Source organism: Pieris napi, chromosome 1 (genome assembly GCF_905475465.1).
Source record: "Pieris napi chromosome 1, ilPieNapi1.2, whole genome shotgun sequence".
Classification (NCBI taxonomy): Eukaryota; Metazoa; Arthropoda; class Insecta; order Lepidoptera; family Pieridae; genus Pieris; species Pieris napi.
This window is the reverse complement of record NC_062234.1, coordinates 14,280,302-14,297,949: the sequence shown is the minus strand read 5'-3', so window position 1 is coordinate 14,297,949 and position 17,648 is coordinate 14,280,302. Positions and strand designations below refer to the sequence as shown.

The 17,648-nt window shown below is 35.5% G+C and overlaps 1 protein-coding gene across 5 annotated transcripts in view; it reads left to right on the top strand.

Annotated features, from left to right (window-relative positions):
• The window catches only part of LOC125052234 (protein dead ringer), a 110,855-nt gene extending 97,643 nt beyond the window's left edge, over positions 1 to 13,212 (top strand). For 2 of the 5 annotated variants that reach the window (XM_047652944.1, XM_047652924.1), the window contains exons 5-10: positions 8,361 to 8,544; positions 9,576 to 9,717; positions 9,820 to 10,030; positions 10,380 to 10,515; positions 11,106 to 11,338; positions 11,853 to 13,212. In XM_047652944.1, coding sequence (XP_047508900.1) covers positions 8,361 to 8,544; positions 9,576 to 9,717; positions 9,820 to 10,030; positions 10,380 to 10,515; positions 11,106 to 11,338; positions 11,853 to 11,977 — 1,031 coding nt within the window. In that variant the 3' untranslated portion in view covers positions 11,978 to 13,212. The remainder of the gene's footprint in view (positions 1 to 8,360; positions 8,545 to 9,575; positions 9,718 to 9,819; positions 10,031 to 10,379; positions 10,516 to 11,105; positions 11,339 to 11,852) is intronic. The other 3 variants (XM_047652962.1, XM_047652933.1, XM_047652953.1) reach the window with 3 other exon arrangements.
• The last annotated feature ends 4,436 nt before the right edge of the window (positions 13,213 to 17,648 follow it).

Below are 17,648 nucleotides of genomic sequence, written 5' to 3'. Positions count from 1 at the left end.
CTCTCGTTAGAATCCTAATTACCACTGCGTAGCTAAAACAAGGAGGTTATGGGGCTTTGTTAAAATATTTAAGTAAAATTTTACTTCAAACAAAACTACTACATTGAAGGTTTCTTAAAAAGTTATTATATTAAAGCGTTTCACAACAAGGGCCTATCAGGTGTGGGCGCGGCGGGCAGGAAGCGTGATATTAATACATTGATAAGTATTACCTTTAAATGAATTTTTATCGGTTTTAATCAAATGTATTTGTCCCGTACCTAATCCACTATGGTGACAATTATTGTAATGCAATTGTGTGGTTGGACGAAATTACGTAATTATTAATTATTGAAATATAAATTCTACGTTACAAGAACTATTTTCAATACAAACGCAGATAAACGCCATGACAATTTCAATTTAACTCACTGACAATATCGTGGGTGACGAGAAAGTAATCAAAAGTAATTGATTTCTATTTTTGTAGCCAAGTCGGCATTTAAATGCATATGTAGATTTAATATAGTGATATATTATACCTGGAAATGCCTTACAACTTAGTCGGTGACATTGCGAAACAATATTAGTTTCGCTTGACAGTAACACAGTTTACTCAAGAAAAAAATCAATGAGGCATGAAATTAGTCTGCCACATGACCACACACATTCGTAACATTTACACATAAATATAAACGCATCCGAATTACACATAGACAAACCTTAAAAGCCTTTTAAATAGCAAACGGTAGAAAGTACACGTCTTCAATTGACCCTTAAGTTTCTGTGCGCCTGTCACTTCAACCCATTTATGCTAATGTAGCATTGTGCATCATTTGAGAGGCATTGTCAATGCCCTTTGACTCTATTGTGTGTTTTTTGTGTCTGCCACGGATTATTTTATATCCTCCGTGTGTTTGTCTCGTGTTTTATTTAATTGAATCTGGTTTTTTATCGATGCTCTCTTGACGGAAGTTAACATGACAATAAATTTATTTTCTATTTGTACATTTTTATGCTCAGGATAAACTTATGTAATCCAAAATATATTATAAATAATGAAACTATAAAATCATGATCTAGTTTATCTTCCAATCTTATAGGGAATTTTCTTGTCTCTTGAAGCCTAAAATATCTGCTATATAATTGTAATAGGTACATAATTTTTTTAAGGTACAAAAATTTTATGGTGGTACAATCGAGTGTTCGCATATTCTGCCACACATAATGGCGTGCAAATACGTCTTAAAAGGAATTTTACATAAAAGGATGTATGTAATATTATATGAGTCATTACTTATATTATTTGTAGTGATAAAATATCACAAATTTATAATTACGTTATCAAATTAATATTAATTATAATATTAATTTGATAACGTAAACGTAACGTAAAATTTCACGCAAATAATCATTTATAGAATAACATTTTTTTTCAAAAGTAGTACATTAAGTCGATTTTAATAATGTTTTTGGTAAATAAACCTTGATTGCCATAGAAAAGGTGTTTTCCTATACAATTCCAGATTAATTTTTGGCACAGCCAATTTTATAAATAACAATTAAATAATGCTCTCCATAGATGTAACTATCACAAACAATTTCCTAATATCCCTTCTTCGGATTCTGCCGCGTCACGACCGGGACGCCATACCGTATTGTAATTTAGATTGTCATTCAAATACCCCTTGACGGGAGACCTTAAACACAGTGGCAGTCGTTATCTCGACACCTTCGTCGTACAATGATCTAGCTACTAACGTGTAATATATGCACGCCATTTCAACCTCTATCGCACACGCTTTAAGATAATTTTTACCTTGTGTGACCAATGCTTATTGTGCTTTTTAAACTACGCGTTTATATTCACGATTCTGTTTAGTTTTTATTGTGTAAGGGGTTGTTATTTGATAAGTCGTATTTCATTTTACTGTGTCTATCATCTTATGTCTCTTAACATTGTAAGACAACGATTAGCAACATTGTAACCGCAACAAAAGAAATGATATAGAAAATTAAAGGTTTCCGATAATATTTTACGATTCCTGAGAGCGACAAAACGATGGCTGTTAAAATAAATATAGGCTGTGGAAATGGGTTTTACTTATAAGAACTTAAATAGAGATTCCGATAGACAGTAGATCGATGCAAATTAGAAGCGGAATGGGTGATGGTGGGTCAGTAAAATTAATTAAAACCAGTAGACAAATTGATTTCTAGTAGAAGCTAATTACAGAGGAAGAAACATTGTAAGCAACAAACTTGTTTTGACGGTCTTTTCTCCACAACCATAAAAAGCACAAACATGACTACGTTAATAATAAATTACATACATCTCAACCGATACGATACAACCATTTGGAAACAAATGCTAATAATTACTTTCCAGATATTAAATGCGAGAAAGGGACGAATTCTCCGGTTAGTGCGAGAAATGAAACAATACTTATTATGGTTTAACATTGCTAAGAATTATTGCTAAATAAATCTGAAGCTTCATTTGCATCTGACGTCCGAGCATTGTGTTCTATATCACATCGCTTTTATTCATTGCCAATGATTTGTTTTTATTAGGAAGACTCGAACGGTCATCCCAGAATCTGTGGTCTCTTGTGGGCTCTTTTAATTTCGCTCGCGACATTTGAATGTTTTGCGCTGGAACTTTGTATTACGTTTATTGACGATAGTTGCCACCATCGGTCGTAGGGCTCCATTGTTGCATTCATCGCAATGATCCGGCCATAGTTGCGTAGCCTTTCAGCCGCATCCGACAGTTCCATTGTTGCAATTTTATTGCTGGTGTTGCCATCGCGGTGATCGTAAACAACGCTACAGCGCTCGATGCGATCCACCACTATCTTGAGCTTCGGATGGGATCCGTGACCGCAGACTGCGTATTATCGCGCACCGAAGCCACCGCAGCGGCGATTTTCATTCGTTTCTAATAAATTGATACGAGGCGGCGGGGCCTCTTCGGAGCCCCGCCATTGGTCGGCCGGCTCGATCCTCGGAGCTCGGTTGTAAATCAACTTTACAACCTTTAATTACAGATATTTGCCGTCTCATGCGAACGTAAGGGATATCGGAGGACCGCGCTCGCGAAAATATCGCATAATAATGGGTATTGACCCGTAATGGCTCGCCTGTAGGTACTGCACCGCCTTTGTCTCGATTGTTGGAGCGAGAGAATATCTTCCTTTGAATGATTGCCAATTACATCGAATGGCCCCTGGATTCCGAGCGATACAATGCTCATACTCTGCGGTTTGATTTGGCTCGCTATTGATTTATGCCTTATTCAATTTGTACCAAAATATGGTGGGATTGTTCGGCGCGTTATGTTTAGATTTGGACTTTAATCGCGCGGTTAAAATTGCGCGATAAAACTGTCAGTTTTGAGAGTCTAATAAGAAAGTGTTATTGTGCGTTCGCGCAGTTCCACACAATGTTGCACCGGATAGGGCGGCCGCCATTTTAATGTCTCTGAGAGGGAATTACGCTGGATTGTTCTCAGCTTTACTGCCCCTCATGATTGATCGTTGTATCCTCGGCCTTATGTCATTCTCGCGCCGTACCTCTTGGAATTTGCACTAAGCAATAAATACGTGTTGAGTTATGGTAACTGTGCTGATTTATAATATTTTCGTAATTTTATCATAATCGACATTGCTTACATTAGTACCAAGCTGTTAGGTAACTTACGCCTTTTACGTCCATCTCATGATATTTAGACTTTAATTAAACGCTGTTCTCGTTACCGACTATTTATCTATTTAATTAACCAACTAATACAGATTAGTACTTGAATAATGCAACATGAATTCTCCTTTGTACACAACATTAGTACCGGTGTTTTAAATAATCCTTAAGCGTAATGATAATTGAAAATTAAAAAGAAAACATTAAAGTGTGGAAGTTAACACTATCCCAATCGTATTTCTAAATTAAAGCGGTTCCTCTCAATAAATTCTTCCGCCCATAAACAGTTAACGACTGCCTAAACAGGGGTTCCTCGCTTTTACTACCACATATAATATAACTGAGGTTTATTTGCAACCTTGATAATCTTTAAAATATGTATTTTAACTTTTTATCTTAACCAATGATGAGTTACTAATAACATGCAGTTAAAGTAACTTCTTATTTAAAAATGTTATTTTAATCGGATAGACTCGGTTACTAGATAGTTTAAATTAAAGTGATTAAAGAAACAAAAATTCAATGTTTATTTTAGGACATTAATTGTAGCGTAGTAGAGTCGAAATTGCAGCAGAAGTTTCAATCATTTAAATGCTGTACTTGCAAGCCGGGTAATTGTGATTGATAGCGACGTGGATCGAGATGGGCGGCGCAATCAAAAGCGTATCAAGCCAATAAGCGCCGGGTCCCGGTTCACCGCGCCCTCCCATTGGCCAACAATAATAAAGGGCCTTGATACGGCTCGATATGCCTCGATTCGATTCAATCGATAATCACCCGTGTAGACGCAGCTTTTGATAGGTCAAAGCGAATTAAATGCCGTTGAAAACCGCCCCCGTAGCACGCACTACAATTATCTGTGTACGCTTTCAGTGTAACTATTCCACGGTTAGTTTTCAAATTTAGAAATACCAAGAAACTTTGAATTGCAAGTGATTAGTACATTATTTAGTGGCTATTCACAATCCTTTATCAACACGGGCGAGCTGATTTACGAGAGCCCGCGTCGAGATTAGCGCTTAGCGACGTCGATTGCCAATAAATACCGGGTTAGGTGCGAATAATCGACTAAAATGCAACAGTGTTACAGGCCAATATGCAAACGTGTTCATAAAGTGAAATGAATACAAATTTAGCGTAAGGTTTCGTAGGAAAAGCAATAATTTGTCACAATCGGGTACGATTAGATTGGCTCTGTCGGCGATTTGACATACATCGTAAATTACCGTATAACCGTCCGGTTTAAGATGTGTTTTGTGTTGTGCTGTTTGGAGTTTATTAAGGGCCCTTGTACTCGGCCGGTTAATGCAAATGGCATGCGCATGTAGCGGGTCGCACGCGCATCGAATTGCTGGTTTTCCGCCGGCGCGGGGAAGGCGGTTTAGTGGAAATAGTTATTGGGGTGATTGCTTTCATAAACAATAGCTTTTGTCCAATTCTTGTAACTTGTTATTCGGATAACGGGATCTTGTGATAACAGCTTACACGCTGTTAGAGGTGTGTTTATTATGTAATAAGTTTTACACAGAAACCATTCCGATGAAGATATATCATTATGTGATTAGAAGTGATTAGGGGTTAGTATCGTCCCTTCCTTTGTCACTAGAGGCTTGTAGAAATAACACAAGGACAACTATGAAATTGTTCAACTGTTTACCTGACAGAATAATCAATACTGACCTATACAACAAAATAAACATTGCGTAAAGCACGCGCCCATATTCAGTACGATACGCATGTACCAAATAATACAAATCTCATGTACTCTTTAGTAGTCATACTTTATTTGAGGAAAACGTTCAGTATTCCGTATATTTTTTTAACTGGTGCAATATATAAGTTCAAATCAAGATTCAAAGAAAGCGCTGCTCACATCGGAGTTGACGCTTTTTTAGTTTTTATTTTATGTAAAGTCCAAAAAACTGGTTTAAATATAAATGTGTTTAAGTGAAACAAATTTATGTTTCTATCTCATGCTTCGGTGTGCCTATAGATTTGTATGCTGCGCTTTGGTGGGCGCTAAGCTTCCTTTTAATTACCATGCTCATATTATTTTTTTATGACTTCTCTAAGCGCCCAAAAGCTCTTCCACGCTTTTGCTATTCTTCTATAAGTCCCTAGAGATGTATTGGCAGCGTGCGACTCTCATCCCTGGGGTCGTAGGTTCGAACCCCGGCTGTGCACCAATGGATTTTCTTTCTATGTGCGCATTTGACATTCGCTCAAACGAAGAAGGAAATCATCGTGAGGAAGCCGGCTTACTTGAGACCCAAAAAGTCGACAGCGTTTGTCGGGCACAGGAGGCTGATCACTCTCTTGCCCATTAGAGTGACAAATGATCATGAAACATATACATAAATCTGAAAAACCTAGAAAGCTTGTAGCGCTCCCGATTTATTTATTTTATTTTTTATATAAGTCCATAATAATCATTAATTACTATTTACTTGAAATTACTGGTAAATAATGTATTAACTACATAAACCTGCCGAACGCTCTCTTAACCGATAAAAAGTAACGCAAACGTTTATTGATGAGCAAAACATTAGTGAATACCTAAACGAGTATTTGTCAATCAGTCTTCGCGTTTGCACTTAATCATCCGGTTATCCGGGCGAGGGGGAAAGAGGGGGCTAGGGGGGGGCTACGTCACCCTCCGAGATTAATTACAGCGCTTATGTACAGTGATGGTACAGAATTGGGACTTGGAATTATACTCATCAGTTACGAGCTTTGAATTGATGGTGTATATGGGAATTTGCTTTTGTTTGTATAGATTCTTGTGCGTCACCAATAAATCGAATAATAATATAAATCAACGCTTTTAATTGACGTAAGTTAATTTTACTAAATGCTATACAAATATTTTTGTTATAAAAGTTTATTTAACCTGCACTTATTATTTATTTCCAACAATTAACATAGGAATAATAATAAAAATTATTAAATGAAAAACCAAGAGACTTGAATAGCTAGACGGAAGATCTAAGCCAATATCGAGTGTTGAGTACAATGTTGCGTAATGCAAACACGTAAACATGTAATAAAGAAAACTGGAGATATGTGGGCCATTCTTCGTCACGTCATTACATTTACCACCGAATTACAATAAATCACTTGCAAACAATCCGCCATAATGTTTCGCTTCCGCGGGCCACACTAGATGCAGTGTTGCCACTTTTCTATTATTCAGCTGATAACTGTGGTAATTCTGAACTTACTTGGCAAAAAATTAACACCTGCAAACCTGTATTTTTATATATTTATAGAAAGAGAAAATATTTAGTCAACATCAAAGTTTTTTATATAATTATTGCTCCTCAATTAATTCTTTGGCTACAACTTTTGTATAATTGGTTTTTTGTTATGTATTATTTTTGTTAGCTGTAGGATTACGAAATAACTGTGAAAACATTGAGGAAAGTCGAGATTTTGGCAAAAAACCACAGCCTATTCTAAATTGTTTACTCTTTGAAGGATCCGCTATTTACTTTATATGCAATGTCATATAATATTTATAATGTGAAACAATTCGCAATGCATTTTAACTGGTCACACTGGCTCTGCAAATCTAAATCTAGCACAGTGCGGCAATATAAAGACGGTGTCCGGCTTTTAGGGTTACCAATATTTTAATAAATAAGATTCATAAACCAGAATCAACGCTACGACTGCGACTTCCGTATACGGAGTCATACTTGGCCCAGTCTCGACTCGAAATAAGGTGAATATTTTTACAGGCCTCAGAGTTCTTCATTCCATAGATCGCTTTTCATTAAAGGCAACTTGATTAGTCTTCTGTGTCATTGGGTCTAAAACATGTTCATGGTCGACGTTTTCCTTCACCGGAATTTTGCTATTTAGACACATCAAAATAAATACTACTTATCCAGAGCTTGACATATTCGGTAGTGGGCTGATAAAAAAAGCATTTTAAGTGCCTATTAGATACATAATCCACTGTTTCACTAGTAATATTTTACTAAGTAAAATCTTTACCATAATTGTCATGCCTATTGAACGGATTACCCTATTTAGTATATATCATATATACTGTAGAGTTAAATTTAATAAAGGTTTTACAAAGGTGGGTATGAGGTAAGAAGGAAATAGAAGGGACATAACAGTTATATTAGTAACAGCCCTATCTGACATAAATCACGGTGGGCGCGATCCGTTGCTGGCAGTCACTTTACGACTCTTACCACGCGTAAAAGGTTTTACAGCCCGCGTAAAACTTATTTGGTTTGATGTACTTTATTGATTTATATTTAGACTAGATTCAGTTTATATCAGCCGATGTCTTTTACATTTTACCATAGCTTTGACGCCTGGCACTAGACAAATACAATGCGAAGGATCTACTAGTCGCTAAAACACTCGGTCACGAGACCAAACGTCAGTTTAAGTAATTCCCATAGTATTCTATATTTAACATAATCTGTCATTCTGTTTGAGCAATGATAATCAAATGTCAATCAAGCGGACTTGCTTCACTTCACGTTCTTACTTCCCCTGGTTTGTTAAGTGACGTTCAGAAATGATACAGGGAAGTCCGCAATATAAAATAAAGTTATCAATGTTTTTTGAGGTCTTATAAGGAGATATAATCTATATATAAGGTTTAAGTTAAAGTTTTTTTAAACTTTACACTTTTGTAATAAACTTTTTCTTTGTTTCAGGAACGCCTATCAACAGATTACCGATAATGGCGAAGTCTGTGCTGGATCTGTATGAATTGTACAACTTGGTGATAGCTCGTGGTGGATTGGTGGAGGTGATCAACAAGAAACTCTGGCAGGAGATCATCAAGGGACTTCGGCTGCCATCGTCTATCACTTCGGCTGCATTTACACTGAGAACACAGTAAGTTCTTCCCGATCGTAACATTTAATACTTCAATTTTAACTATTACTTACAATCAAAGCCCAGTTTTAACAAAAAGAAAAGTGACCTCAAAACGGTGTGGTCCAAACTTCAGGAGCACCATATTGGAGCCGGCCTCATTGTAATCCGTTCTGTTCTCACGAAAGCCAGACAAAGCCACAATAGCGTACGTGAGCTCGCGACAATGTGACAACTCCATAATTAATAACCTCTAACTCATCTGAGCAGATATAATTTTCTCATTTATCTTAAAGTTCTTTAACCTCGGCTATTGTCGGAAACATAAAGGTGTACATTTCTAATTCAAAACTCACCGTTACGCACGACGCGAGCGCCGCATCATGATTACTAATTACTTTGTCCACAAACTAATTAGGGCTTAGATATTCTAGTCTGTGCCTTGTCTGTGATACGAAATTTTTGAACGTTTAAAAATATTCGAAATTTAAAATTTGATTGCTCCGTAGATATTGTTTGGAAGTTCTTTTCAAACATTTTTCTTTTTAAAAATAACCCTTTATGATTGAATAATAAAATAGAAGTCATTTTGTCATCTTCAGTATTAAACTAGACGACTGCTGACATTCAAATTTCTTATTTGATAGCCCATGAAAGGTAGCCGACTTTTAAGCGGCGCGGTCTTTTCAAAGTCTTTTCACTTTAATATGCGATCACTTATGACTTATGACGGAGTTTAGTTGACAATATGCTTGAATAAAATTGACTTGTTGCTGAATAGGATTACAGTGTACCGCGGTGTTATACTTTTGAATGATAGGCGTTTTATAATTGGGCTTGAAATATGATTTATAGGCGTGTCAACTCACTTGACGTGAGGTCTTTAAATTTAGAATTGGACTGAAGATATATGTTTATTTTATTTGCATTTAAAACTTAGTATAATATATTTCTGATATATGTATTGACAATAAGGACAATTTTACAAGTTCTGTTTTCATCTTTTCAAAAAATATGAATTTAATTGTTAGTAATTTAATCAATTTTTCCAGATATATGAAGTATTTATACGACTATGAGTGCGAGAAGAAAAACCTGTCAACCCGCAGTGAGCTGGACGCAGCCATCGAGGGCAACAAGCGGGAGGGGCGCCGTGCCTCTGGACAGTACGACGCACAGGCAGCACTCTCTATGGTAAGCCTCTTGATTATCATTCTTCCAGACCTACTGCAAATTAAAAAGAATCCACTACTTTGGCTAACTTGGAATCCAATTTAAACAAAACTAACAATTTAGTATTTCCAGCCCCCCCTGAACCGTGGAGTCCCGGCGTCCCTCGCGCAGCTGTCCCAGCACATGCAGCCCCTTTCCCTGTCGCTGGGGGGCACTGTGCCCCGTCTGCCCCCTCTGCCTCCACACGCACCTCACATCTCGCAGCACGACATCGAGTACCGAGTCCGCGAGTACATGAAGATGATACAGCAGCAACGCGAGCTTATCAGAAATGGTTAGTAGTTAAACGGTTTTTCTTCGCTATATTTCCAAATTAAATGTTGTTTTATGAAGTTCTTTTATATCAAACTACAAAGTAGAGCAGTGTTGGCATAGTGGCTTCAGCGTGCGACTCTCATCCCTGAGGACTGAAGTCGTAGGTTTGATCAAAAAGTCGACGGCGTGTTTCAGAAGGCTGATCACGTACTGGTACTTGCCGATTAGATTGATCATAAAACAGATACTGAAATCTGAGGTCCAGACCTAAAAAGGCTGTAGCGTCACTGATTTCGTTTTAGAAAGATTGTTTGTCATTTTCGTGTTAAGTAATTTCAGTTAGGAATAATAAATTATGTATGATTTAGGTTCTGAATCACCGCCGGGTGCGCCGATGATGTCTCCCCGCGACGCGTTGTCCGCCATCGACGTGTCGCGTCTCACTCTGTGGTCTCTGTACAACAACAACAACAACAGCCCGCAACCGGACATCGAACCGCAACGGTATGTGTTATATTTATTAGATATTTTTAATGGACAGACAAAAGAATTTCACGTGATGTGATATTTTATGTTTACACGTTTGTCGACTTGTAACTTTTAGATAAGTCTAAGTTTCATAAAAATCGGTTTAGTTTTTGAGATATGCTTTTATAAATATAGGTGCTAGATAAATAATGCTCACAGATAATTGAAGTCGTAATTTTCATAAAAATATAAGTCTGTGTTTATAAAAGTGCTTTCGTTTTGAGAAATTGTGTTTATCTGTGTTGAAAAGATGTGTTGTGTTGTGGTATCTGTTTACTTGATTTAGTTCATATTTCATAAATTAACTACAGCGCCATCTGTTGATTTTTGCTGAAACATTCACCATTAAAACATGGTTAGATACTAGTGTTAGGCTTGCGCTAACAATTTACTTATTTTGCCTAAGGACATATAATATACATTTTATAGGAAATGCAGACTTTATTTCAAAACTTCTGTTTCATCCTAGTGTTACTTACTGGTTCGAATCAAGCAGTATTCAATAAATAATTGTAATTAAAAAATTCACGTCTTACTTATCCTACTAAATTGCTTCAATTACGCAGCATTCCGCATTTCAGAGAGGCGTTAAACCTGAGCGAGAGCCCGAACTCCAGTAACGGCGGCATAAAACGCGAGGCCTGCCGCTCCCCCCCTCCGCCGGCCAAACGCCGCACCCCTCGGCCCCCCTCTCCCGCGCCCCGCTCGCCCCCCGACACCAAGCCCATCGCGCACCTCAACGGCAACTCCGGCCTCAACAACGGCGTCAGTGGCGCCGCCTTCAAGATCTCCACTCGGGGTAAGTTAGAAGTTAAAATTCAGTTTTACCACATGCAAAAGTTAACAATAGACCACTTATTTATGTACACCAGTTACTTTTAATTTTTTAAACTAAAAAAAACTCGAACAATCAAAATGAAAATCTTTGTTTTTTCACATATTTAGCATATACGCAAATACCACATAAAAAAAGTGTTCAATTATTACGTCACGCAATTTTTTGAGATTATTGACACCCCATATTGTAACGTGCCGTAACGTTTTTCTGTACCCAAGTATGTATAGTAAAACGTTTCGTTACCACCTAGTGACTTCTTATACCTACCTAAAAGTAACCATTATGTGGTGTAAATTACTGGAAAGTCGAAAATAATATTAACAATAACGCGTAATTCAAACCCACCCCGCATCGTAACGTTTTATAAAAAGGACCAAAAAATTCGTTACGTCCTACTTGAACGCTTCCTAAGCAATGATAACAGGTCCATTTAAATTTATAAAGTGCAAAGCTAATAATGATAAATTTGTTCCAGGTGACGCAAGCACAGGTGATCAAAAACTCGTCGTATCCATAGAGCTCAACGGTGTGACATACGAAGGTGTGCTCTTCCCCTCACAAAACGGAAACGGGCAAAACCACCGACAAATGGTTTCTTAAACTCTCATCACAATATTAGGATTAATTTACACTTCGCGTCCCTCGCAAGCAAATAATTGCCAGTACAAAAATTACGCAAGGGACATCATCTGTGTAATCTCGCATCCGATATTATCTGTGTCACTCGAATTGACGCTAAAAAGCGCGGGAAAATCACTCCAGATAAATCGTTTGTCTATTACACAGACAGTATTAACTAACGTAGATTTTTCTTAATTTAGATTTGGTCAATTGAGTTTTATGCTTATATAATTTCGGGACTAAAAGTGTCAGTTCTTTGCAAACGTTCACAGTTATCACTGCCCAGAGATCGCCTGTATAAAAACATTATTAAATTTATTGGAAAATGACAATTGTACATAGTCAATTGTGTTTATTTATGTCCGTTGAGTGATAACGAAGTGCTCGGTTTTTATATTTTATGTAAATGTTGTATATAGGTCGCGTAAGCTGAATGTTTGTGATTGTAGGTACCTTAGATGTACATTTCATTGAATCGATATCAGTATTGTGTTAGTTAGTAATTATTTATAATGCGTTTCCCGTCAAAATAAGACCGCAATTTGTGTTGAAACGCTGTTCGGTAAACGAGATGATCTGTGTGTGTCTCGAATGAATTATGAAACTCATTACGTAAAGTTAAAATTTCCATTTATTTTTCCAAGTGAAAGGCACAAGAAAAATACAATTTAATTATCGTTTTAATGTCTAATTATAATACGGCATGCTATAATGTCCTTAGCACTACTTATTTGAATATGATGGCAGGTGTTGCCTGTGTAATTCTACGCCATTTTCTAGAATAGTGTAGAATATTAATTTAGAGTAATAATATGTAATAATCAAAATTAATTCGATTATTCTCGAAGATTATCGATCGCAATCAATCGACTCCAATGTTTGATAAAAAAATGCGCTCCGTGCAATAAGCGATATCCAAAATACAAAAAAAAGAAATATATGAAAAGATTAGGCATAGTCATAGTATAGTATTGTAAAATATGAGATGCTTGTAAATGACTGATTTAATAATTTAATTCTTAATTGTTATATTATTCGATAATTAATGTTTCTATTATATTGCTATGTAGTAGTGTAGTACATTCCGTATGTACAAGTATTTGTAAGAGCATAATAATATTGCTGGCCTACATATGCAGGTAATCAGCTAATTTTACGATTTTCGTGTTACACCAAAAAATTTGATGTATTCAAATTATAATTACTATGAGAAATGTGACTTTTTATTTCTACCCTTTTTAAAAAAATTAAGTATTTATTATAGGTTATTCCTTTACTAAAGCTTTTACCACAGCTAACATATTTTATTTTAATATACTTACCTAATCCTTCATCGTCTTAAAATATAATCAAAGGCACAGACTCTAACATTAATATACATATCCATAAAACGTTCACACAAGTGTAGAGCGACATCTGTTATATCTTTCCTTTATCACGAAGAAACTAAAAGAACAAGAACATATCCACCTCATGATATAGATAACTCAGCATAGATGGCGCTGGTACAAGTAATTGAAAATCAATTTCCGTTGTAGATGGCGAAGCAAAATTGTGTAACGATTAATATTTTACTTGCATTAGGAATTAATACAATTATTATGTTACGCTTTTATTTTTAATAACGTTTTGTATGTTTAATGATCTAGTTATATATTTTCATGACATGATTATTAACAATAACTAAATGGTTCAGTTCGTTTATTCCATTTGTTTAATTTTCAAGCATTTTTCCCGAGTTCCGAATCTATAATTTAGTTCGATTAGCCCAATGAAACGCTTGTCAATTATAAGGTATCGGAAAAACATACGCAGAGTTTATTAAATACATTGCTTACTCAACCTTACTTTTATGAAAACAATACTTAGATTTTTATCTTCTTAATCTTATTAAAGGTTTATCCTACATTTCTGAAATAAAAAAAAACACATTAAACCCATAAAATAGCTGTGCCAGAAATCATTACATTACTAATAAATGAGAAGATAATAATTATCTAAATATATTTTTTGTGTGTGCATGTGCTTTAAAAATATTTTTTAAAGCACTGTGCAAATCAGCTTCGAAGACAAATGCTACATTTGTTAAAAACAGTTCTGACCATAGGGCTTTGAAAGACCGCTTTCTGCTCTGATTTGATGGTTAGTTAATTCTTATGTAATTACCACTACCTACTACGGTTATTTTTTTTTTGAGTATAGAAATGAAGATAATTTTATAAGACCAGTAATAAAAATGACTTTGCCACTTGCAAGTTATTTTATTTATTATGTACGCAACGGGTGTTTGGTTAGGTTTGGTTTTATTAGACGCTTAAAGCTAGTCAGACCTAATAATACATTGGACAACTAATCATGTTTGACGAAAGTGACAATTAAAAGAAACCGCATGTTTTTGAGGTCAAAATAAATGTTATGGTTTTTACACGCTTTATATTAGCTTCACCTGTATGTATGTATGTATGTAACCAACTCCTTCGGACTCGATTTTGACCCACTAACTTTAACGGACAGATTTAATTCAAACTTTGCGCACCTGTCAAAGATCGATGACAATGCAATAATCCGAAAAAAATGAAAAATAAATAATAGTTAAAAAAAACTAAAAAAACACGCTTTTAAAGCACATCAAACTAAAAAGTGAAAAATAATTCCTAATTTAGGCTGAAAATGGTAATGAACAAAAAATACTGGTATTATTGTGAAAAAGCGTGGGCCTAAATTAGGAATTATTAACTGATTAAAACAACACGAAGCAGGAGATGTATGTATGTGTGTATGTTTTCGTGGACCCACCAAAGGATTGGAGACATCCAAATTACATAATTATTAAAACTATACAGTGGCACTAAAACCCTAAATGGGTCTGCCCGCAGATATCATCAACTTTTGGATGTAACGCGCGCACCTTCCAGCTTGGTTAGCGAAGCGCCACTCATGCGAGCAATACATATACCTAATTTCTATCTCGGTAGACCTATTTGTTTGTACACTGGCTGAGTTCACAAGAGTTGCTTCCTATATTATTAGTTATATATTTTTTAATGTTTTTATCTAGGTTAATTGGTGTGGGTATAAATGTTGTGTCATTCTATCGAATTAGTAATTACTGTAATGATAGAATAATGATATGGAATAAATAAATAAATTTTATTGCTCATTTTGTTTTTGTATAAAGAAGTCGGTGTCAGTACCTAGTCGGTGTATGACTGCTTTAAGATATGCTAGTTTCCACAAGACGTAGGGCCAAGTTTTAAAGGTTTGCAGTAGCTCGTTTAGGTCAACACTGCTGTCATTGAAGAAGTATCTTTGAATATAAATAAAATAATCAGACCGTAAGAAATTTATTTGCTTATTGTCATAAATCCATTCACATAAGAAAATAACATTCCTTCAAACATGTTTGTACATTTTGTGTAAATTCTTTAAGACATACGATTTAATGCTAGTTCATGACTTCATCTTAAATAACATTATTTGAAGGTTACTTCTACAGAAATTTCCCTATCATTTCATTTACTGTTCCTGCCTACCAGACTAGTAATCGTTTCATGTTCCTCACATCAACACTAACTTTGCATAAAACTCAGTTTTGTATCGTTCAGGGCGGACATACAAAGACCAAAAATTAAGGCTCGACTTGTTTATGCTATCGCGGAATATGGTTAAAAGGAGTATTAAGAATATCCATAGCGCTAAATCACCTGCATAAGGAGCACACCCCACATACACACCTTCGCGTACATACCCTCACTTTCACACCATCACAACATAGCCAAATTAAGTATTACTAGTTGAATGTATTTAATCATTTTTATAGATTTTGCAAATGTTTGAACCTTTGGCTACATCTTTAGTACAATTGTTTTTTTGTTAAATATAATTTATGTTAGCTGTATTACGAAATAAATACAGCATCATTATTGTTCAGTATGAACCAAATAACTTCATCTGTATACGATCAACATGGGATAATTATAATTACCTAGGTATTAATTAACGTAAATCCATTAATAAACCGGTTCCGCAAACAACGAGCGTATTCAATTTGAGTTTATTTATGTTCGCATGCAAATAACCTCTCTGCCTGCGGATTACACTTCGAGATATGTTTCACTCGAATTGGTAAGGACAGAAAGGTGATATCGGCAAAGAAAAAGGCTCAGTTACAGGTATTAGGGGTAGGGTACGATGGTTTCCAATTTTGAACGCTCTTCGTCTACCACTTCTTTACATGCACGTATCATGTCGCACTTTTATACATGAGGGGTTTACCGGGGTTTTACATTACTTTTATTTATTAATTAAGTAACTAAGGTGTTTGTATGAATTGATGTCTTGTTATAAGGCTTTTTTGAACCACAAGGTCTGTGTCGAATTTCCTTGCATAATTTGGAGAAAGGAGGTGTTAAATACGGTGGCGGAAAATTGTAATACCTAAATGAAACACTGTTAGAAGATCAACTGTCTTAAGAACAAGAGCTAAGAAGTACTTTTATTTATAAGTCCTACAACAGCATCTACGCTTTAAAGATACAATAAAATATGACGTCACAAATTTTACACACATACACATCAATTATATTAGAACATAAAAACTTTAGGTAGGAAAAAAATCACAAGCAAATAGTAAAATCTAAAACTAAGTAGAAACTAAAACTTAATTAAAAGAGTAATACACAAAATTACGGGAAGTAGGAAGATTTTTGTAAAATATATCAATATTTTCATTATTGTTAGTAATTAAATTGTAAGAGCGAGATTGCCTATTCCCTGGACCATTTAAAGTAGCAGATAAGCGAGACGTATAGAAGTTTTAATTCTAGTAACTTTATAGATTACAAAGAAAGGAAACTTTAGCAACAAGTATTAAGTATAAATTTTAAGTAACATATAATTAGGGGTTGCGACGATGGACTAACAAAAAACTGTAACTTGAGATATTTATTGTTTTTAAGCGATAAATTTATTACCGATCTATCGATTGTCGATCAGTACCAAAACCAACTAGTGTCTGAAACCGAAAATCTGCTACCGGTATCGGACTGGGATCAACTAAATCTAGTCCAATTTAACCCCAAGTTTGCGCGTTTTCCCGCTAACAAAAACAACATTTGTTTCTACTCCTTTATTCGAAAACACTCTCCTTAAATCGGAATACTGGGCGTTGAGATATCGAACGACGTTCAGTTTCGTGGTCATGTGGATTGAATGTGTAAATTAACTAAGATTAGGTTAAAAAACTATTCAAATACTTTAGAACCAATAATTTTAAAACACATATACTTGCTTTTTCATGTAAGGTATTTTTTTTACCTTGCAATTTTTTATTTTAATAACCAACTTTCTATGAGAAAATCCGTACTTCATACATTAATACCATTTATACTGAGGACAGCGAGAAACTTCATATCATGAGGAATTTATAAGTTTACTGTATAAAGCATTCAATTAAGTGCTTTATTAATAAACAGTAGATATTAACCTTTTTTTATGTAATAGGAGGCAATCGGGCAGGAGGCTCATCTGATGTTAAGTGATACCGCCGTCTATCATTGGCAGAAGGCTTGCAATTGCGTTGCCGGCCTTTTAAGAATTAAAAAAGGACGAAAGTCGAATTGGTTCGTAAATACTTCAGCGGGCAGCTGGT